The sequence below is a fragment of the Anomaloglossus baeobatrachus genome, chromosome 1 (genome assembly GCF_048569485.1).
Source record: "Anomaloglossus baeobatrachus isolate aAnoBae1 chromosome 1, aAnoBae1.hap1, whole genome shotgun sequence".
In the NCBI taxonomy this organism is placed as follows: domain Eukaryota; kingdom Metazoa; phylum Chordata; class Amphibia; order Anura; family Aromobatidae; genus Anomaloglossus; species Anomaloglossus baeobatrachus.
This window is the reverse complement of record NC_134353.1, coordinates 255,108,874-255,131,621: the sequence shown is the minus strand read 5'-3', so window position 1 is coordinate 255,131,621 and position 22,748 is coordinate 255,108,874. Positions and strand designations below refer to the sequence as shown.

General features: G+C 45.0%; 1 protein-coding gene across 1 annotated transcript in view; it reads right to left on the bottom strand.

Annotated features, from left to right (window-relative positions):
* Positions 1-22,748, bottom strand: part of PRDM5 (PR/SET domain 5) — a 373,869-nt gene that overhangs the window by 286,130 nt on the left and 64,991 nt on the right. Inside the window, exons 5-6 of the mRNA XM_075336363.1 lie at positions 7,553-7,739; positions 1,361-1,535 (exon numbers count right to left, since the gene is read on the bottom strand). Of these exons, the coding sequence (XP_075192478.1) occupies positions 1,361-1,535; positions 7,553-7,739 (362 nt within the window). The remainder of the gene's footprint in view (positions 1-1,360; positions 1,536-7,552; positions 7,740-22,748) is intronic.

Sequence of the window (22,748 nt, the reverse complement as noted above, 5' to 3'; positions counted from 1 at the left end):
TTGGGGTCCCTCTTATTTTGATACACAGCCAAGATAATCACACATGGCCTTTATTTGTGCTGGGTATCATAATATCGTGACCTGATGCCAATTTTCTATATTTATTTATTTATTTTTACACCAGTATAGACACGCAGACAGTATGTGTGATTCTAAGCAGTCAGACACGTTGTCACACAGGGTGGGGGCACCGTCTGACTGCAACTCACAGATGCCGGGACTGCCGGTGGGCGGGGGAAGCAGTGAATATTTATGAGAGTAATACCCAGCCCTGGAAGTAGTGTTATAGCTGTGTAAGAGACTTGGTAAGTATAATGTTCCTGCTTATCTCTATTTTCTTTATTTTTCATATATTTTTTTTTAATTATCTGGATGGCCGGATCTGGATAGTTACAAGGAATTCCCTATTCCCTGAGAACTCCGTGACTAGGATTGGTGCTTGGTTATTAAGGAACCCATTCGTCCATCACTACTAATCAATAACGACCAAACACAATGACGCTTATATTTCTTTTAAGGTTATTAAAAAATAAGTGTCATTATGATTGGTTGCTATGGGCAACAAAGAAAATGTGATTTTTACATATTTTATTGATTAATTTTACTCACTTATATAGCGCTAGGTTTATAAACCTGCTTCATTATGTTTTGCACACTACATCTACAACTAAACCTCGAAGCAACATCTAGTTTAAAGTAGTAGAAATTCCCAAAGTTACTAAATGGAGTTAACAGCATAATTCTATACAAGTCATTAGATATGTATCTATGAGCAGAAGTCCCTTCTTCCTTACACTTAGTGGAGGCTATCATAGATCCTATCTTTCGCTTATCATTTTTTTCAGATGTAATTCCCTTTTGTCAGATTCTGCAATCATTTTCCAAAAAATTGTAGAAAAACTGATAAAATTTATCCTATAGTTTTCCATGGGCTCCTTTTTCCAATTTTCCAGTAACTTCAATCATCTCCAGTACTGGACAGAAACTGTTACGGTCCCCTCTGATATGTGTGAATTTGGACAAAGAATACAACCACAGAACACCAAGCAACAAAGGATATAGAAGAGAAAGAATGAGGTCAGTACTAGACATTATACACATTGGGGTTACTTATACAGAACAGTGCAAATAAAAAAACAAAATGCCTCCAAAACAACCAATTAAGTCACTGATTGTATTGAAAGGCCTATACTAGAAAGGTTATTAATTGGCTGTTACAGACAACAGTTCGCTTTTTCCTTGCACCAATTGTTATGTATGGTCAGTATTTGTCTACACTTCCACCTTCACCACACATTTAAGATGTTTATAGGACAGCTAAGGTGGACAGCTTACATAAAACCTCATGTCAAGTACATACTGTCGTTGGAGAGCTTGTTTTACTGGGAACTTCTTGCCACAGTTTCTACACTTGAACTCCTTTTCTTCACTTGGTTTTTGATGAAGAGCTTGAAGATGTTCTGCTAAAATTTCCTGACTTGGAAAACTAGACTCACAGAGTGGACAATCGTGATCATCTTTACAATTGTTGTGCTCTAGAAAGGTAAAAAAAAGAAGTAAACATAACAACACTATGCTCTTAGTATGCAACTCTAAATGTAAGTCCTCAAAAAACTATGACTATTTGCTCCTATAGTAAAAAATATAGTAAAAATGTTCAAAAGTTGCGTGCTCACAATCAGTGTTCATAGTGTTTTGGATGCAGAGTGTTTTCGCTGTGTCCAAAACTCTGCATATAAATCCTATGCCCACTGTGCTTGTTTTTCCCCTTTCTGGGACCCAAAGGGACTGGACATGAAGAGGGTACTATGTGGCTTCATAAATAACCCGCCTCATCTCCCTACATATTGGGAGCACTCCATCTCTGGGGACATCTCTGGACACCTCAGCAATTATGGTGAGATTGTTCCTCATGTAATCGGCCAACTAGAGGCAAATTTTCTATCTCATGATATGAGAACCTGTTACAGGGTTTATCATCGGGCATTTTAACAATTGTGTTAATTGCAAATCCACTAGTTAAAGGGTAAGCGTGCAAATACCATAAAACCCTAACTACAACTTAACATTTATTGATATTATTAAAAGGTAAATTACCACAATTCAAGTGAATAAAGTGACTTAGTGCACAGAGGAGAGAGGGAAAATCAATCCCTACAATATCCACTCCCTCCTGTGCCCTACCTAGCCATGGAGGTTGGCACCCTAAAGATACGTAGTGGCGCCCCCACTCCTCGACGGCTGTCCCTGCTATGTCCCTGTGAACCCCTAACACAAAAATAAAGTGCAGCGTGCATAAATAAAGTACAGTGCATATACATAAAGTGATGCTGTGCAAATATGGAGTTCACAATTAACCTCAAATATCAGGAGGCTACAATCGATCTCGATGAGAACCTCAGTTATAGCAGGGACATATAATACTATAGCAGGTGCATCAATCTACCTTATAACCCCTCAGGTGTCCTCCAAGCCCAGATCCTAGCCAATCAGCATGTTAATTCTAATTGCCTTACTTGCTCACATGTGTGATCTGTCCTTGCTCCTCCACATGTCTTAATATGGTAGCCGCGTTCACTTCTGCGTTCCATAGTGGAACGCACCATCTGAGGGGTTATAAGGTAGATTGATGCACCTGGTGGCCCCCTTAGCATCATGAAAATCTAGCAGAACACTGGCTGTTATAGGTATATCGGACCACAACAGACTGATTTCGGCCTCCTGATGAACCATGAAATGGGGAAACGCGTTGAGGCGTGAGGCATTAATAGCTAAGTATTATATGTCCCTGCTATAACTGAGGTTCTCATCGAGAACGATTGTAGCCTCCTGATATTTGAGGTTAATTGTGGTAATTTACCTTTTAATAATATCAATAAATGTTAAGTTTTAGTTAGGGTTTTATAATGCTGATTACCGTATTTTTCGCTTTATAAGACGCACTTTTGTTCCCCCAAATTTTGGGGGAAAGTAGGGGGTGCGTCTTATAAGCCGAATAAACGGGGGGGGAGGGTGTATATATATATGTACACACACTGCAGCGTCCAGGGGAGGTGGGGGCAGCAGCTCTGGAGCACAGGAGAATGCTGCAGGCTGCAGCCTTTGATCTCCTGCACCCGCTCATATAATATGCACAGCCGCTGTCCATCTCCAATGGTGCTGAAATCGCACGCAGTGAGGGGCTGGGGCAGCGGTGCATATTCTATGAGCCTGCGTCCCAGTGTGATCGCACATGCCCCCCCTGTGTTAGATTTGGCCCCCAGGCTGCTGCTCATTCTAAAATAAAAAAGCTTTACTTACCCCTGCAGCGTTTCTCCCCGTGTCCCTGCTTCCACTGTGATCAGGCAGGCAGAGAGCTCAGGCTGCTGTGCCGATCACATGACCGCACTGAGAATCAGGAAGTGGAAGAACAGAAGCACGGAGCCAGACAGGAGATAAGGAAAGAGGGTTTTATTTTACTTTGGGCAGCAGCCTAGGGGCCATATCTGACACAGGGGGACTTGTGCGATCTATAGGGGCCATGGGCAGCACTATGGGGGCGATATCTGACACAAGGGGACTTGTGCGATCTATATAGGGGCCATGGGCAGCACTATGGGGGAGATATCTAACACAGGGGGACTTGTGCGATCTATATAGGGGCCATGGGCAGCACTATGGGGGCGATATCTAACACAGGGGGACTTGTGCGATCTATATAGGGGCCATGGGCAGCACTATGGGGGCGATATCTAACACAGGGGGACTTGTGCGATCTATAGGGGCCATGGGCAGCACTATGGGGGCGATATCTAACACAGGGGGACTTGTGCGATCTATATAGGGGCTATGGGCAGCACTATGGGGGCCATATCTGACACAGGGGGACTTGTGCGATCTATAGGGGCCATGGGCAGCACTATGGGGGCGATATCTGACACAGGGGGACTTGTGCGATCTATAGGAGCCATGGGCAGCACTATGGGGGCGATATCTGACAAAGGGGGACTTGTGCGATCTATATAGGGGCCATGGGCAGCACTATGGGGGCGATATCTAACACAGGGGGACTTGTGCGATCTATATAGGGGCCATGGGCAGCACTATGGGGGCGATATCTAACACAGGGGGACTTGTGGGATCTATAGGGGCCATGGGCAGCACTATGGGGGCGATATCTAACACAGGGGGACTTGTGCGATCTATAGGGACCATGGGCAGCACTATGGGGGCGATATCTAACACAGGGGGACTTGTGCGATCTATATAGGGGCCATGGGCAGCACTATGGGGGCGATATCTAACACAGGGGGACTTGTGCGATCTATAGGGGCCATGGGCAGCACTATGGGGGGCGATATCTAACACAGGGGGACTTGTGCAATCTATATAGGGGCCATGGGTAGCACTATGGGGGCGATATCTAACACAGGGGGACTTGTGCAATCTATATAGTGGCCATGGGCAGCACTATGGGGGCGATATCTAACACAGGGGGACTTGTGCGATCTATATAGGGGCCATGGGCAGCACTATGGGGGCGATATCTAACACAGGGGGACTTGTGCGATCTATATAGGGACCATGGGCAGCACTATGGGGGCGATATCTAACACAGGGGGACTTGTGCGATCTATAGGGGCCATGGGCAGCACTATGGGGGCGATATCTAACACAGGGGGACTTGTGCGATCTATAGGGACCATGGGCAGCACTATGGGGGCGATATCTAACACAGGGGGACTTGTGCGATCTATATAGGGGCCATGGGCAGCACTATGGGGGTGATATCTAACACAGGGGGACTTGTGCGATCTATAGGGGCCATGGGCAGCAGCATGGGGGCGTTATCTAACACGGGAACGTGTGCAATCCATAGGGGACCATAGGCAGCACAGGGGAACGTGTGCCATCACAAGGGGGCTATATTCAATATAAGGGGGCCATATCCAGATTAAGGGGGCTAATTTTAGGATGGGGGGCTATGAGGGACATATACCATATATGATTTGTTAGAGGGACACTGGCATTATAAGATGGACCCCATTTAACATAAAAAAAAATAAATTCTTTTTTCCTTCACCAAATTTGGGGGTGCGTCTTATAATCAGGTGCGTCTTATAAAGCGAAAAATACGGTAATTGGCTTGGCTCATACTGAGCAATTTATATTATATATGAATTATTTTGTCTCTTGCTTTTTAGGTTTTTGTTTTTTAAACTTTGACAATTAAAAGCTATGTTTTAAATGTATTACCCCTGCTAATTACATAAACTATTTCTTCCTTTTATAAATACTTGTAACTGCCTCACTCTTTTGGGCTTAAGGTACCATCACACTTAGCAACGCTCCAGCGATCCCACCAGCGATCTGACCTGGCAGGGATCGCTGGAGCGTTGCTACATGGTCGCTGGTGAGCTGTCAATCAGACAGATCTCCACAGCGATCAGAGATCAGCCACCAGCCACCAGCGACCCGTGTAACGATGCTGTGCTTGGTAACCATAGTACACATCGGGTTACTAAGCAAAGTGCTTTGCTTATAGTTACCCGAAGTGTACCTTTGCAGGGAGTAGGGAGCCGGCTTCTAGAAGCTGCGGACGCTTGTAACCAAGGTAAATATCAGGTAACCAAGCAAAGCGCTTTGCTTGGTTACCCGATTTGTACCTTGGATACCAGCGTCCACAGAAACCGGCTCCCTGCTCCCTGTAAATTCAGATCATTGCTCTCTCGCTGTCAAACATAGTGATGTGTGCTTCACAGCGGGAGAGCAACGACCAAAAAATGGTCCAGGACATTCAGCAACGACCGGCGACCTCACAGCAGGGGCCAGGTCGTTGCTGGATGTCACACACAGCGACATCGCTAGCAAGATCGCTGTTGCGTCACAAACACCGTGACTCAGCAGCGATGTCGCTAGCAATGTCGCTTAGTGAGACGTGGCCTTAAGTGTGAAACATATACCCTTGTTGACACATTTAACATGTGTGTTAGGTGTTTTAAATTTCTACTCAACAAACATATAGCCAATGTTCTGCTATTAGTGATGAGTGAGCACTACCATGTTTAGGTACTCGGTACTCATAATGAGCAGTTGGATGCTCAGATGGGCGCGACTTGAGCACCCGAGTATAATGGAAGTCAAATAGGGACTCGAGCATTTTTTCGGAAAAATGCCCCCATTAACTTCCATTATACTCAGGTACTGAGTTGCGCTCATCTGAGCATCCAATTGCTCTTAACACGTGATGAGCACCAGAGCATGGTAGTGCTCGCTCATCACTCGCTGACATTTTTAAAATGAACAGCAAATGGACCCATAGATCTACACACTCATCGGCTTCAAACATTTTTACTGATCCATTGTTAAGAGTCAATGAATAAAAAACATTGATGTAGTTCTCCTTCAGTTTTTAAAAAAGAATGAGCAACAAAATAATGCAAAATGGAGGCAATGTGGTTGACACCTTAGAGAAAAACGTTCTATTTTATACAAATGTAATAATAGACACAAATGGGTGAATATAGCCTTATATTTACTGGATTTGTACATTCCTTAACCAGTAATCTCCAAAAACACTACTGCAAGCCCTCATCATCTCTTGCCTCGACTACTGCAACCTTCTGCTCTGTTACCTTCCTTCTAACACTCTTATATCACTCCAATCTATCCTAAACTCTGCCTGCCAATTAATTCACCTCTCTCCTCACTATTCCCCAGCCTCTCCATTCTACCCACTGCCCAAAGACTGCAGTTCAAAATCCTAACCATGACATAGAAAAGCCACCTGCAACCTGTCTCCTCCATCCATCTGTGACCTAGTTTCCAGGTACCTACCTGGCTCACAATCTCCGATCTTCACAAGATCTCCTTCTCTACTCCCCTCTTTTCCCCTCTTCCCACAATCGCATACAAGATTTCTCCTGTTCATCCCCCATACCCTGGAACTCTCTACCATAACATATAAGACTCTCACCTACTGTGGAAACCTTCAAAAGGAACCTGAAGACCTAACACTTGTGATTAGCCTACAACCTGCAATAACCCTCAGTCCACTATACTGCTGCAAGACCATCTCTGCCCTATCCTCACCCATCCCCTAATTCCACTATACCACTGCAAAACCAGCTCTGCCCTCACTTACTGTATCCTCACCCATCCCCTCATTTTACTATACCGCTGCATGACCACCTCTACCCTCACCTACTGTATCCTCGACCATACCTTGTAGACCGTGAGCCCTCTCAGGCAGAGTTCTCTCTCCTCCTGTACCCGTGTGTGTTTTGTATTGTTCATGATTGTTGTACTTGTTTTTATGTATACCCTTTTCACATGTAAAGTGCCATGGAATAAATAGCCCTATAATAATAATAATAATAATAATAATAATAATCAGACTTGAATTTTCTACTTTTTATCTATGTTATCAAAAGGTCCTATTGAGTGGATTTCCATTTAAGCCTTAATGACAATTATTCATCTAATGTTCACAAAATTAGCACAAAGCTAATAGTTTACATTTTCTAAATTAAAAGACAATACTATTAATATGTTTCAAGATAATAAAACTAACCTGTTTCACTTTTCTCCCCAGACGGCTGAACTTCTTTAATGCTCTCTTCCTCTTCTTTAGTGACCACACTCACAACCTCTTTGGTCTCTTCTTCGGCTTCTTCCATATCACTGTCTAGATAGCCAATAAGTAGTTCAGTGTCTGTATCTATATCATCAACAGCCAAATAGAATATGTTTTCTCCTTCCTGAAACAGCCACAAAAAAACACAAAAAAACCCCAATTAAATGTAAATAAAATGTAACTTTACCTTAACCCTTGTCTGGTGCTATAAAAAAATCACTAGTTGTACCAATCTGCATGGGGTCATATTGACCCCATGGTGCCAAACAAGGGATAAACTTAAAAAACTGGAGCAATAAAAATGCACTACTTATTAATTTATCTTAAGTACATTTTTTCCCTTTAACACTGTGTTATTGCTGAGTGTTGGCATAGTAATAGCCAGTGTGAGTGTAGCAAGTCTTGCCAATGTAGTGAAAAATCTCACAGCCTCAGGTTTTGGGTAAAGTCACACTGGTGTATGACTCGCACGAGTGCAATGTGAGAAAATCTTGTATTGCACTCGACTCCATTTAAGACAATGCTGCAGCTCAGATGCGTGAGATTGGACTGAGGAAAAAATTGCAGCATAAAAGTTCACGGGCGCGAGTGAAACATTGGACTGCACTTGGATGACATCTGAGTGCAGTGTGATATATGCACAGGCTGACAATGGAGGAGAGGGAGAGATTACTCTCTCCCTCAACTCCGCAGATGTGATCTGATCACAAGATTAGATCACAGTAAATGACACTCTGATCTGAGGGTCATTAACATATTGCATCCGATTCTCTCGCATTGGATGCCATACGCTAATGTGACTCCAGCCTTAAAGGGATTCTCTAGTATAAATCCATAATTCTGCAGTCACCCTATGTGACTTGAGGCTTATGAATCCTCACATTGCATGCACTGTGTGTTGTGATTTCCAGTTTCAGAGCCGGGAACAGCGGTCGAGTGGTGGTGAGTATGCAATATGTAGCCTTGCTCAATACATCTGCAGTACAGACAGATATTATCAGTTAAAAAAAAAAAAGTCATCTGCACTTCACCATTGAATAACATGGGTCAGCCTGCTATTCGATAAAAAATAGAATAGCACACATCCGATTTTTACTGTGACCATTAAGCACCCTGAACGAAAGATTGTGCCCTATGATGACTGACAGAAATTCAAGTATTAAGAAGGGGCCCTCACCATCCAATGGTAAATCAAATCAATGCTTTTTATTGCACCATCACATACCAACAGGGATTATTGAGACGCAATAAGAGCTAACAGGTTGCTTCCTCTGATTCAATTCTGAGCCTGAACTCCACAAAAGAAGTTATTTCTGCTGACAATGGACAAGTAGAGGTCTGGTTTGTGTTTAATATGTACAAATGGGAGAAGTTCCAGTGCTAATTTTTTTCTATTTGGTAGTGTTTTCTAGGAATATTGACCCTCCATATCAAAAGGAAAAGCTCACTGGGATTTAAATTTTTTCCATCACAAAAAACGATTTATCACATTTACTGTAATCATGGTAAAACAATAGAAAAAAATAGGCACCAAAGACAAATTTGAAGCAATGGTTTAAATGCTGCACCATTAGGTATTCTAATTAGTAACAAAGATTTTAAATACTGTGAATGAATAAAATTACTAACATACCCAATGTTCTCCAACTGTGATTTCAACTGTAACCACATATGAATATTTATTAAAGATAAGTGAATCCATTTTAATGGAATTTGTGTTGAATTTTAAGAAATTTTCTTGCCTTTATGAATTTGAACAATTTGGTATGAGAATTGTGTGAATTGCCCAAAAATGCCAACTACTTTTTTTTTACATAATCAGAAGACTACACAAGTCATAGAAGGCTCACATAGGCATGAGTTTCCCCACAATACCTTGCAACTATCACATAGTGTAGAATAGCCAATCAGGAGACACTATTATAGCCAGTAAAAATACCGAGGCAAGGAATGCAGCAGCCATTATACTGTGATTAAAAATAGTGACAGGATGTCAGAGCTCATAGATCGGCAAAATACTGTAGCTAGAGAGAGAAAGACATAAAACATTGGAAAAAAATACTCCTGTGTGAGTTGTACAATTGCAGCACTGAAATAATTCAGTGTGTAAAGCCCACTTTACACGTTGCAATTAGTTGTACAATCGCATTTGCGATGTGACACGCCCAGGTTGCATACGGGATCTATGAGATTTCACGTTGGTCGTTCATTTGCTGTCACACGAGCGTTAGTAGTCTATGTTAAATTGGTCAATTTTGTGTGCGATCCTTTAGATCATGTGCTCTGTGACGTATGCATTGAGCACCTTTTTTTTTTTTTATTTATTGACTTGCCAAGCGTGTGTAATGTGGGATGCGTTTTTACTATGTCATCTGCCATTCAGCTCTGCTACATGGCCGCTAACAGCAGACACAGACAGCCATGTAGCAGAGCTGAATGGCAGATGACAGCAGACACAGACAGAGCCGCACTGTCAGAATGAACTCGGGTGAACTTCACCCGACTTCATTGTCATGCTGCGGCTCTGTCTGTGTCGCGTCCTGATTAGCGGTCACCAGTGAAGACTCACCGGTGACCGCTAATCCCCTGAGTGACTGAAGTTAGCAGCCCTCTCTCATACTCACCAATCCCCGATCCCCGGCGCTGCACGGCATTCACACTGCTCCGGCGGCTTTTACTGTTTTGAAAAAGCCGGCCGCCCATTAAACAATTTCGTATTCCCTGCTTTCCCCGCCCACCAGCGCCTATGATTGGTTACAGTGAGACACGCCCCCACTCTGAGTGACAGGTGTCACACTGCACCCAATCACAGCAGCCGGTGGGCGTGTCTATACTGTGTAGTGAAATAAATAATTAAATAATTAAAAAAAACGGCGTGCGGTTCCCCCCATTTTTAAAACCAGCCAGATAAAGCCATACGGCTGAAGGCTGGTATTCTCAGGATGGGGAGCTCCACGTTATGGGGAGCCCCCCACCCTAACAATATCAGCCAACAGCCGCCCAGAATTGCCGCATACATTATATGCGACAGTTCTGGAACTGTACCCGGCTCTTCCCGATTTACCCTGGTGCGTTGGCAAATCAGGGTAATAAGGAGTTATTGGCAGCCCATAGCTGCCAATAAGTCCTAGATTAATCATGTCAGGCGTCTATGAGACACCTTCCATGATTAATCTGTAAGTTACAGTAAATAAACACACACCAGAAAAAAATCCTTTATTAGAAATAAAAACACACACATATACCCTGGTTCACCACTTTAATCAGCCCCAAAAAGCCCTCCTTGTCCGGCGTAATCCAGGATGATCCAGCGTCGCTTCCACCGCAGCTGCATGGAGGTGACCGGAGCTGCAGCACACACAGCCGCTCCGGTCACCTCCACACAGCAAATGAACACAGCCGCGCGATCAGCTGCTGTCACTGAGGTTACCCGCGGCCACCGCTGCATCCACCGGTGGCCGCGGGTAACCTCAGTGACAGCAGCTGATCGCACGGCTGTCTTCATTTGCTGCATGGAGGTGACCGGAGCGGCTGTGTCTGCTGCAGCTCCGGTCACCTCCATGCAGCTGCGGTGGAAGCGACGCTGGATCATCCTGGATTACGCCGGACAAGGAGGGCTTTTTGGGGCTGATTAAAGTGGTGAACCAGGGTATATGTGTGTGTTTTTATTTCTAATAAAGGATTTTTTCGGCCGTGTGTGTTTATTTACTGTAATTTACAGATTAATCATGGAGGGTGTCTCATAGACGCCTGACATGATTAATCTAGGACTTATTGGCAGCTATGGGCTGCCAATAACTCCTTATTACCCCGATTTGCCAACGCACCAGGGTAAATCGGGAAGAGCCGGGTACAGTCCCAGAACTGTCGCATATAATGTATGCGGCAATTCTGGGCGGCTGTTGGCTGATATTGTTAGGGTGGGGGGCTCCCCATAACGTGGAGCTCCCCATCCTGAGAATACCAGCCTTCAGCCGTATGGCTTTATCTGGCTGGTTTTAAAAATGGGGGGAACCGCACGCCGTTTTTTTAATTATTTAATTATTTATTTCACTACACAGTATAGACACGCCCACCGGCTGCTGTGATTGGGTGCAGTGTGACACCTGTCACTCAGAGTGGGGGCGTGTCTCACTGTAACCAATCATAGGCGCTGGTGGGCGGGGAAAGCAGGGAATACGAAATTGTTTAATGGGCGGCCGGCTTTTTCAAAACAGTAAAAGCCGCCGGAGCAGTGTGAATGCCGTGCAGCGCCGGGGATCGGGGATCGGTGAGTATATGAGAGAGGGGGATAGACTGACATGGACTGAGAGTGAGGGACAGAGATAGTGACGGACTGACAGAGATTAGTGCATGACAGACATTGTGAGGCGCTTCAGAACGCAGCTTTTCAGCAGCGCTCTGAAGCAGACCTTTTTTAAGCTGCGGTGCAGAGCGCACACCTGCGCACATAGCATCAGACAACAAAATCGTATGAGGGATGTCACACGTTACAATTGACTAGGTTCGTGCAACAAAACGCTCAATTCTAGAGAATGATGCGATGTGTTTGCGATCAACGGTTTTGCGTTCAATCCTGATCGCATGTAGCTGTCACACGCAGATACCTCACAAACGATGCCGGATGTGCGTCACTTACAACTTGACCCCAACGACGGATTGTGAGATATATTGAAGCGTGTGTAGCGGGCTTTAGTCTCCAAATAATGCAGGGACTAAATTGATTTGGGGAAAAAGAGAAAGAATAGTTGCCAACAACAGTGCTAGTGAAAATGAAGTGATATAGTGCAGTTGGATTGTCAGCTTGTCGTGCTGTATTTGAATTATACATTTTTTCTTAATTGCACACAAAATTTTTAAAAGAAAAAAATCTAAACTCTCTGTCAGTCATTAAGAGAAAGACTGCTTGTCACAAGTGAGCGACTGTACCGGGTTTTTGTATTTCTTGAGCAATCCTTTATTATTAAGGGGAAAAACTGTTTTTGAAAAATACAAAACAAAAAGAAACCAATAACCAGACATTTACCTCCAACTGACTATCTGGTGTGTATGAAACACAAAAAACCCCACTAGAAAAAATACATATCAATAGGTGCCAAATTTACCTAGGACTACAAGACAATCCCCTCACTAAAAAATGTTATTTTATTAGATATGCATAAAAAGTATCATTGAAACAAAAAATGGTACCAAATATATATATATATATATATATATATATATATACAGTATATATATATACTGTATATATCACCAAATCACCAAAAGCTGATCAACACAGTATCTAGGGGCCGTGTGACCGGATGTGACGCTTCATGGTTGCTGTGTCACGTGCGCGGCCGCGTGACCGGATATGACGCGGTCTGCGCACGTGATCTTCGGATGATGATCATCGCTTCCTTAGTTATCATGTCACGTGCGCGGCCGCGTGACCGGATATGACGCGGTCCGCGCACGTGACTTTCGGCTGATGTTTATTGCCACCATGGTCACCATGTCCGGATGAGATGCTTCATGGTTGCCGTGTCACGTGCGCGGCCGCGTGACCGGATATGACGCGGTCCGCACACGTGATTTTCGGCTGAGGTTCATCGCTTCCGCAGTTATCATGTGGCGTGCGCGGCCGCGTGACCGGATATGACGCGGTCCGCGCACGTGACTTTCGGCTGACGTTTATCGCCACCTTAGTTACCATGTCACGTGCGTGGCCGCGTGACCGGATATGACGCGGTCCGCGCACGTGATCAATGGCTGTTGTCTATACCAGTACGTGGGATGGGACCTTGGCCACGCCCCTTAGGGCGTGTGCCTGAGGTGGGCGGTCCCCCAGGTTACGTGATTGGGGGAAAGCCATATTCCTTGCATGTGGGAGTTGTGAATGGGAGGAACTTGGGAAATATACCTCCGCCCACACACCACAGGGGCGTATTTCCCTTGAGTAAAGGAACACCTTCATACATGTGGTAGATAATTATCATTAGCCTCATTGTGATTGGGAGGGCGTTCCTCTGCACACTCACAGGATATTTAAGGGTGGGAGTTTTGAAAGTCTGGTGCTGTATGCCAAGGCCCAGACATAACATGCTGGAAGTCTGTCTAACTGAAGGTAAATACGTTGCTTTTTGCTTTATACGTCCTTTTTGTTATACACTGTTTTTGCTATACACTGTACTTGAATAGCAACCTGACCCTTGTGTTTATCATTTGCAGCTCTCTTTTGACCATAGTCCCCTGAGGAATAAGCATATTATGAAACGCGTTGGGAGGTCTAGGAGCACATCAGGTCAGATGGTTGCCAATTGAGGGGCATTGTGAGGCTGTTGTGTTTGGCCCCCCCCTCTATATATTGGACAACTAAAATAATTTTTCTTCATACATCTTTTGAATTTTGTCTTTTGGACTATACTGTCTTGTGTGTATAATTCAGTAATTTTTACAACCTGGTTGGGGTTGTTTGTTTCTCTATCACCGTGGTGGGAGGTTACTCTATCCTCCCCCCCAGTGTGAGGTTTGTCCTTCCATGGTGATATTAGGAGCTTTTTACATTTGCTCCATTTTTACTTGGTTGTTCTACAACCGTATGTGTTGTGTGGTTTAATATTTTTAACTATGAACCAATAAAGGTTATATTTTAATTGTTACCACAATTTACATTGGTACTAAAGGTGCCAGCTTAGAATATGCAGGCGGGGGTGGGACGTTATATATATTTGACATCCATTCATCCATTGACGCTTTTTAGGCTGTGTGCCCACAATCAGGGTTTGCAGCGTTTTGGGCGCTGAGTGTTTTCCCTGCGTCCATAACGCTGCGTTGTGCAGTAGAAGCACAGTGGAAGGATTTTTGGAGATGCCATGCCCACTGTGCTTCTTTTCTCCGCAGCATAAACTGACCGGTGGCGTGGCTTCCCGAGCCTCAGCATGTCAATTTATGCTGCGGAGATGAGAGTGCTCTCTGCAGGTAGAATAGAGCTCCACAGCAGCCTGAACCCAAATCGTGGGCATGGGCAGCTGCAGGAAGGCTGACACTGTGTACTAGACGCCGTGTCGCTGGATCATGGCCACATAGCCTTAGGCCTCTTTCACACGTCAGTGATTCTGGTACGTTTGTGCTTTTTTTTAAACGTACCAGAATCACTGACATACGCAGACCCATTATAATGAATGGGTCTGCTCACACGTCAGTGATTTTTCACTGCACGTGTCTCCGTGCGGCGTACCCGCGTGTGCGTGATTGCCGCACGGAGACATGTCCATTTTTTTCTGGCATCACTGATGTCCCACGGACCACGCAGTGGTGTGGTCCGTGAAACACGTGCCAGAAAAAAACGTGCTTTTAAAATAAAAATCATTTTAACTCACCCGGCGTCCAGCGATGTCCTCTGCAGCCCGTGCAGCTTGCTGCTTCTGAGCCGACTCATTACTGTCGCGCATATTCATGATGCACGACACAGCCGACCCGGAAGAAGCTGCTGCGGGGGTCAGCGCCAGCCGGATGCTGCACCGCGGGAGCGATCAGCACCATGGAGAGCGGGAGCGGGCGCAGGTGAGTTGATTACTGAGTGCAATCACGGGCCACGGAGAACGGAGCCCGGATTGCACTTAGACAACCCATGTGTGACATGTGCGTGTTTTACACGCCAGTGAAAAACGTCAGTGTTTTTCACTGACGTGTGAAACGGGCCTAAAAGTGAGAATATTGTTGCTACAGCAACATTTTGGGTGAAGTAGCTGTGGATTCAAAATGCTTAATATACTCCTGAATAAAATCCTTGAGGGGTGCAGATTCCAAAATGGGGTCACTTGTGGGGGTTTTCTGACATATAGGTACCCAAGGGGCCCTGCTAATGTGACATGGTGCGCGAAGTTTATTTCAACTTTTCCAAAATTCAAATGGTGCTCCTTCCATTCCAGGCCCTCCCATTTATCCAAACAGAATGTGGAGAAGGAAATGACATCACAGGTTTTTTTTCCAAAGGTCTGTGTTCAACCAACTTTATTAACACTGACAAGTCTTAAAAAACGCACCTAAAAAACGCATGAAAACCGCATGAAAAACGCATGCGTTTTCGATGCGTTTTTCTCAAAAAGCATTGTTTACAATTCTCCCCTCTGCCAGAGGGTGCGTTTTTTTCCGCGCTGAAAAAAAAGCAACGTGTGCACATAGCCTAAGAAAAGGAACAATTTCACCAATCTTCAGAACACTGTGAATAGATGTTCCTCAATCAGAAGAACTTGTCAAGTTGAAACCATACAAAAAAAGATCCCCTGGTTCCAGCAGGTATTCAAAAGAATCCACTCAATATCGGTTCCAAATTGCAGACATATAGGATTTCTCTCTCAGCGCGTTTCATCATATCCTCAGGAGAGTAGAATATAAATCCAAAAAGATATTCAGTGTCCCTCACAGGACCGGCATGTCAGCCACATGGTCCGGACACAAATCCAAAGAATGCTTAGTGTCCCTCACAGGACCGGCACATCAGCCACTGTATAAATCACAAAAATCATCAAATCACCATCAAAGTCAGACAAGCCTTATGTCATATAGCCCAGCTGCAAACGGCGTACTCACCAGGGTCCCGACACATGGCATAAACGTGTGCTGCGCGGCTATGTCAGTCGCCGGCACAGCTCATTTTTAAACGGCAAAGCATTGCCGCTCTGGCGTGTGACGTCACATCCGCATCACGAGTGCCCGCCCTTTTCCTGTGGGCCGCCCCGTGCTGAAGCGCACGCATAGCGTTAGGGACGGAGTCTTGGAACGCAGGCCTACTGCGCAGGAGCAGGAGAGTTCTTTTACATCATGAACAAAATTAACTTATAGGGCCTGCGATATCCATCAGAGAGGAATGTTGACACAGCAATCACTCCAAATGATGCTGTACAGGGGCACAAAAACTGTCCCACGTACAGCAAATCCAGATTAAATACAGCTGTATAATTCCGGTACAGGAGAAAATTCAATAGTGAGTTAAAAAGTATGAGGCAAAGCGGGGGGGGGGGCTATATCAAAAGGGGACCATCTGGTCAGAACAAGGAAGTAGAGAAATCAGGGCCTGATATAATGAAAAAGAGAAATGACCACCACCATAGACAAAAATTATTAAGCCCTATGTTATAACTTGTACCTGCCTATCATGTGGGGGTCGGCACCCTAAAAGGACGGTGAGTGGTGCCCCCACTCGGCCGTCGTATGACCCTCCTATTCAAGCCATATCATTAAGTTACACAAAGGGTACAAAGGATAATATCTCGTTCAGGCCCAGAGGTCTCACTGTTCTGAGCCAGAAAATCCATCTTGTTTCCTGTTTGAGGATCAGGTTGTCCCAATCCCCTCCTCTTGCAGGTGGTTGTACCAGGTCAATACCTTGGAAAAAGATTACACTGGGGTCACCATTGTGTTTTTCATTGACATGTCGTGCCAAGGGGGTATCAACTTTTTTTCTGATATCTCTAAGGTGTTCACCTACTCTACGTCTGAATTCCCTCTTGGTCTTACCCACATATTCTTTCAGGCAAACACACGTGGCTTTATATATGACCCCTTTTGATCTACAATTAATGAAGTGCTTGATGACAAAGTTCCTTGTACGGTTTCAACTTGACAAGTTCTTCTGATTGAGGAACATCTATTCACAGTGTTCTGAAGATTGGTGAGATTGTACCTTTTCTTACACTCCCTGTTCAGCAATTCATTACTAGGGATTGTCTGCTGCTGTTTATTTAAATGATTGTCTTTCTGTGAAGGATTATTCCTACCAACAAATTTATGTAGGATATCACAGGTAGTGACATTTTTAGGCGCCCTACTGCGCTGTACTTGTTTGTTGTTGGTCTTTTTTATACTTACCCCATTAAAAGATATTTTTTAGGCGTGTATTACTGCTGGGTTACCTAGCTATTATTATTGAGAATAGGTGTCCACTGAAAATCCAACAATGTTACAAAAATATGTACAGCAGCACTCTGAAAAGCTAAAATATGTAAACATTGAATATAGGAATTTTGGCACTGCATTATTTCTATTGGAAAAAATGAGATACTTGGTTTGAAAATTGGTCAATCTGTGTAAGCCCAATTAACTGTTACATCCCCACCGGAGTCTGCTCCAGCGACTTCTGCTTTGATCACCAGGCGACACCGTGTTCCTGCCATGGATAGTGCTGGTGATGGGAGAGGAGTCGATGCCAGCGGCGCTGGTGGGTGCAGGCTCCGCTCATCCACTTGGTTGGGTTTCCTTGGGATCTGCAGTACTACTGGCTGACTGTAGATGGCGTGTGTCTTCCAGCTGAAGTCACCATCATTCAGCTACAACCAATGGGAAGACACCACACCCTTCTTATTTCCCCTCATGTCTGCTGACCACTGCCAGAGATAGTTCTGATTTCCTGGCTCCTGTTCTGCCCTGTTCTGTTTCGTGATTCTGGTGTTCTGACTTCTGCTTGTCTCCTGACTACCCTTCTGCCTGCTGTTTATGTACCTCGCTGCCCGATCCAGATTTGACCTCTGCTTTGTGTTCTGATTACGTCCTCGCCTGCATGATTATGTCCCTGTTTTGCCTTTCTCGGTTCGACCCTGCCTGACTTCTACTCTCATCGGACTGCAGCCTTCCACAGGTAGTGATCACCGGGGCCCTGTGTAATTCCAAATCACTGTAATGGGGTAAAAGGGTTTCAGGGTTCTAGGGGTCTTGCTTGATGAGTGGTTTCCCTCTAGCCTGTCCATTACAGCCCGTCTGAGTCTGTGGAACCAGGCAAGCGTTACATTAACATTGCACTGAAATAACATTGCACTGTGGTATATAGTCCAAATGGAGTTGCTCAAAATCATTAATACTCATGTGAACATATGGATTTAGTTGGTTTTATTCATGATCTCATGTGTTTCATTTTATGTTTATTTACTCAAATAAAACAAAATCAATAACATATAATTCTATAAGTAAATAACCTTCACTATTGCAATATTATTCATTTTGTGGATGATATTATCGTTTCCACGTTCTTTATGCATGCTTTCACGATTTCCTGGCATTAACGTGGTGAGCAGGCACTTGTGTGACAAACCGCATGTCTGTGATTTTCATACTTGTGGTCATGTACCAACTAAACATGTCTGGATTCTCTCAATTCACTTCTATGGAAAAAAGCCCAAAACATCTAGTCACGTGCAAATATGTAAATTGCATAAATGCAATCCTGTGACCACTTGCTTACAGCAGCCATCTCAGGGAATCGTGACCGCAGTCTTTATAACAACTGCAGACCTTTATCCAGTGTCTGGACAACACCTGTATTGGACTTTTGAGGTAGTCAATATCACTACTAGCTGCATTTTTTGTAATTAACTTCCCACATGGAGTTTCACAACAATCATTAATCAAACTACAGTTTTAGCACCGCACTGACAGAGTGAAAGACAAATTTCATGCATGCCGAGCATTGTTGGCCCATAGAACATGGAGTATGTCATGAGTAACATATGCTGAGTCCGCATCTCTCCCTATTAATTATGCATAAAAAGATGCTGCTTATGTTAGGAATGAAGAAGTATTTGATGAGTTTACTGTTTTGCAAATATTTGCTTCTCAATTTTACCATGCAAGTTAAATCACAACCTAAAGAGTGACAGCACCCAAAATACAATACATAAATTCTATACAATTTCTTTGGTTGAGCATTGTTTTTATGTGTCGTGTATCAACTTATTCTTCCATTATTCTTCAAATCAGAATTATTCATCTTTATATGTGTTTATTTAGTTATGAATAAAGTTATTTATGAATTTAGGTTTGATTTATAAAAGACCGAAGCCTCAATCGTCTGTCTGCACGACACATTGTGAAGGTTGGATATGCCCGTGTATTGCCATACGGAGAGAGGATAAGCAGCTGCCAAACACATCTGACAAAAATTAGTGGGTGTTGTCCACGACAATCCTTTCTCATTTCATATGTTTGCTCCCCTTAACATAAAAAAGCTTATACTCACCTTCCATACCAATTCAGTTCCAGTGGTGTTGGGGACACGCCCGCACCGGGCCTAGGGTGACTCATTACCGGGCAGCGGTTCTACTCCTGGGAAATCGCGGTAGTGGAGCGCTGCTCCGTGACCCCAGCTGGTGGTGTCATGTATGGAATAGGTAGGGGATGATGAAAGTTTATTCATGATGCCACCTGGGGTATGCGGCAAGTTAGGTGCCGCCGCTGCGAAATGTGGCTCCCCAGGGCAGATGGTGACGCAGCTTAGATGGTGCAGCTCTTCACAGGTAGAGCTGGGCCCCAGGGCAGATGGGGGTGGTAGTAGTCTATGATGGCGGGTGCAGGCAAATAACGGAGCGACACATGGATGCAGTCTCAAGGTTTTTACTCACTGTAGCAGGTTCCAAGGTAACGCAATGTGCCAGTGACCGCCTTTGGAATGCTGGGGCTTTATTGTGATGTGCTCCAGCTGATCTCGGGTAGTTCGGAGGTCGAGTCCAGTGCACCTTTCTTAAGTATACCTTCTCTGCTCTTGCTTCGCCCTCCTGTCTTGTGCCCTCGCTCACTGAACCCTGTGCCAGTGCCTGTGGACCCTGTTGGGTGGCATGAAGCTCTGTCCCTTGGTCCTTTTGGGTCACCTTCCAGCGAATTTGTGTGCGGATGTGGCTTTGGTGCTTGAAATCACCTCAGCCGTTTTACTAGTGGAGTACGTAGGTTCTTCTACTTTAGCCTAGGAATCAGTCCCCGTGCTGCGACCAAGTCCTTCCACTTGTAGATTATATGTGGAACAAGGCCATGGAAGGTTAACTCCCATGGACTCTAGAACCCCTTCTGTTTGTGCCTGGGCCAAGCGGTACCAGCTCCAGGCCTCGGGTCTTTGCTCCTCCACTGCTTCTCTCCTTCTCCTGACTCTCCACACTTCACACTGTGTTCTCACTTGTACTACTGTGTTCCCACTCCTAAGACCCCACCCCCCCCCAGCCTGGCTTCGGATATAATCACGCCCTTGCCATGTCGGATGAGGTGTTTCTGAGCCCGGGTGTTGTGCTTTTGTGTGAACCGGTTGTGACCTCCTCCTTACCCAGGATTGAATACCACACCTCTGGCTCAGGTGTAGTACCTCTGTGGCGACTGAAGCCTCAGGGGCTCCACATTGGCACTTGGTACCCTGGGGCTCAAGTGAAGTTGTTACGTCACAGGAGCCCTGTGCCCATTCACTGTCAACTTCACTGTCCCCACCTTCAGACATATAAGTAATTACCTAGGTCCATCTAGTTCAACCTTCCTCCACCAATTATACATTTTGTCATTAAGTCATTTACACACAACATTGTTGGTTATAAATAACTTAATGACAAATGTATAATTGGTGGAGGAAGGTTGAACTAGATGGACCTAGGTCTTTTTTCAAAATATGTAACTATGTAACTATGAGGTCTGCAGCTCTGACTTCTTGATTACTTATTCATCTGAAGGCAGGTAATGTGAAGCTGGCGGTAATTGAGCGCAGGGTTTGTATCACATAATAACCTCACTTGAGCCCAGGTAGAGTGAATGCCAACACTGCTGGAATGGCGCTGGCACAGGAGGTGGGTATAAGCTTTTTTATTTTAATGGGGGCAAACATAAGAAATGGGAAAGCGTTGTCCATGTAGTGGACATCACCTTTAAGTTCTGGTTGAAAAAAGGTAGGTCATCTTCAATTCCAACACAGAGAACAGAGTCACTTCCATCGCACACATTCAGTTGTCATCATAAATTTATGACAATTATCTAATTTTTATATCCAGCATAACCTAACCACACATTGTAAAGACTCAGACACTGTTGCAAATAGATCTCCTTTTGTTCAGGGGCTCAATCCAACCATGTTCTAGCCATGTTTGTGGCCTCACGCATAGTAGAACATATTTCCTGTTCAATAACTAAATATAATAATTAAAGGGACTCTGCGGAATTGGCTGCATGATTTCAGCTACATATGTTTAACTAAGCCGTATGGCACACTAGGTGTTGTCACAATTCCTCCACTCTGTGTTTAGGGTGTGATGGGTTGTCAGTTGGATGAGTGACAGCTCAATTGTCCTTCCTAGAGCTGTTGTGTTGAGCTGTCAGTGTTTTTAGTGACAACTCAGTTGCCCAATCTCATTCTGTGAGGTGCTGGATTTTTGCAGGTTTTGCCTGTATCCTGTAATTGCCCAGCTTTTTAGCTAAGCAGTTTTTCCCAGAGCACTGCCAGTCTTAGGGGTACTTTGCACACTACGACATCGCAGCTGCGATGTCGGTGGGGTCAAATCGAAAGTGACGCACATCCGGCGTCGTTGTTGACATCGGAGTATGTGAATCGTTTTTACTACGATTAACGAGAGCAAAAGTGTCGAAATTGTATGATCGATGTAGTGTCGGGCATTTCCATAATGTCGCTGCAGCGACAGGTACGATGTTGCTCCTCGTTCCTGCGGCAGCACACATCGCTGTGTATGAAGCCGCTGGAGCGAGGAACATCTCCTTACCTGCGTCCCAGCTGCAATGAGGAAGGAAGAATGTGGGCGTGATGTTTACGTCCCGCTCATCTCCTCCTATCTGCTTCTATTGGCCGCCTGCCGTGTCGCAGGGCAGGTAAGTGTTACACCTCGTGGCTCTCCTGTGGCAAGGAATGAGGCAGTCTCCTTGCCTGCCACGAGCGCTCCTGCTCAGCAGCGCCGAAGGTCTGCCAGACTGCGCAGAGTGCAGGAGAAACCTCCTCAGAGAGGCAGCACAAGGGTGACACCTAGTGGTACTCCTGTTGCAAGAAATGAGGCGGTCTCCCATTCCTTGCCTGCCGCGGCTCCTCCTGCTCAGCAGCCCCGAAGGTCTGTGAGGTTGCACAATGTGCAGAGGTTTTCTGCTCAGGGAAGCAGTGAGACTCCCGTTATCTCTGCACATTGTGAGACCGAGGATCCCGCCTCTATTTCCCAGAGGCAGGAGGGTGAGCATGTGCAAGGCTTGGTGGGTCCTGATTCGCCCACTCACGTCACACGGCTTGATGACGAGGCTGGTGACGTGGTGAATCCTGACTGGCCAGGCTGGGACGTCGTGGATCCTGATTGGGTCAAGTTCGTCATCTCCGCCTCGCGCCCGCCCTTGGCTGGAGCGACACCTCCTTAAAAGC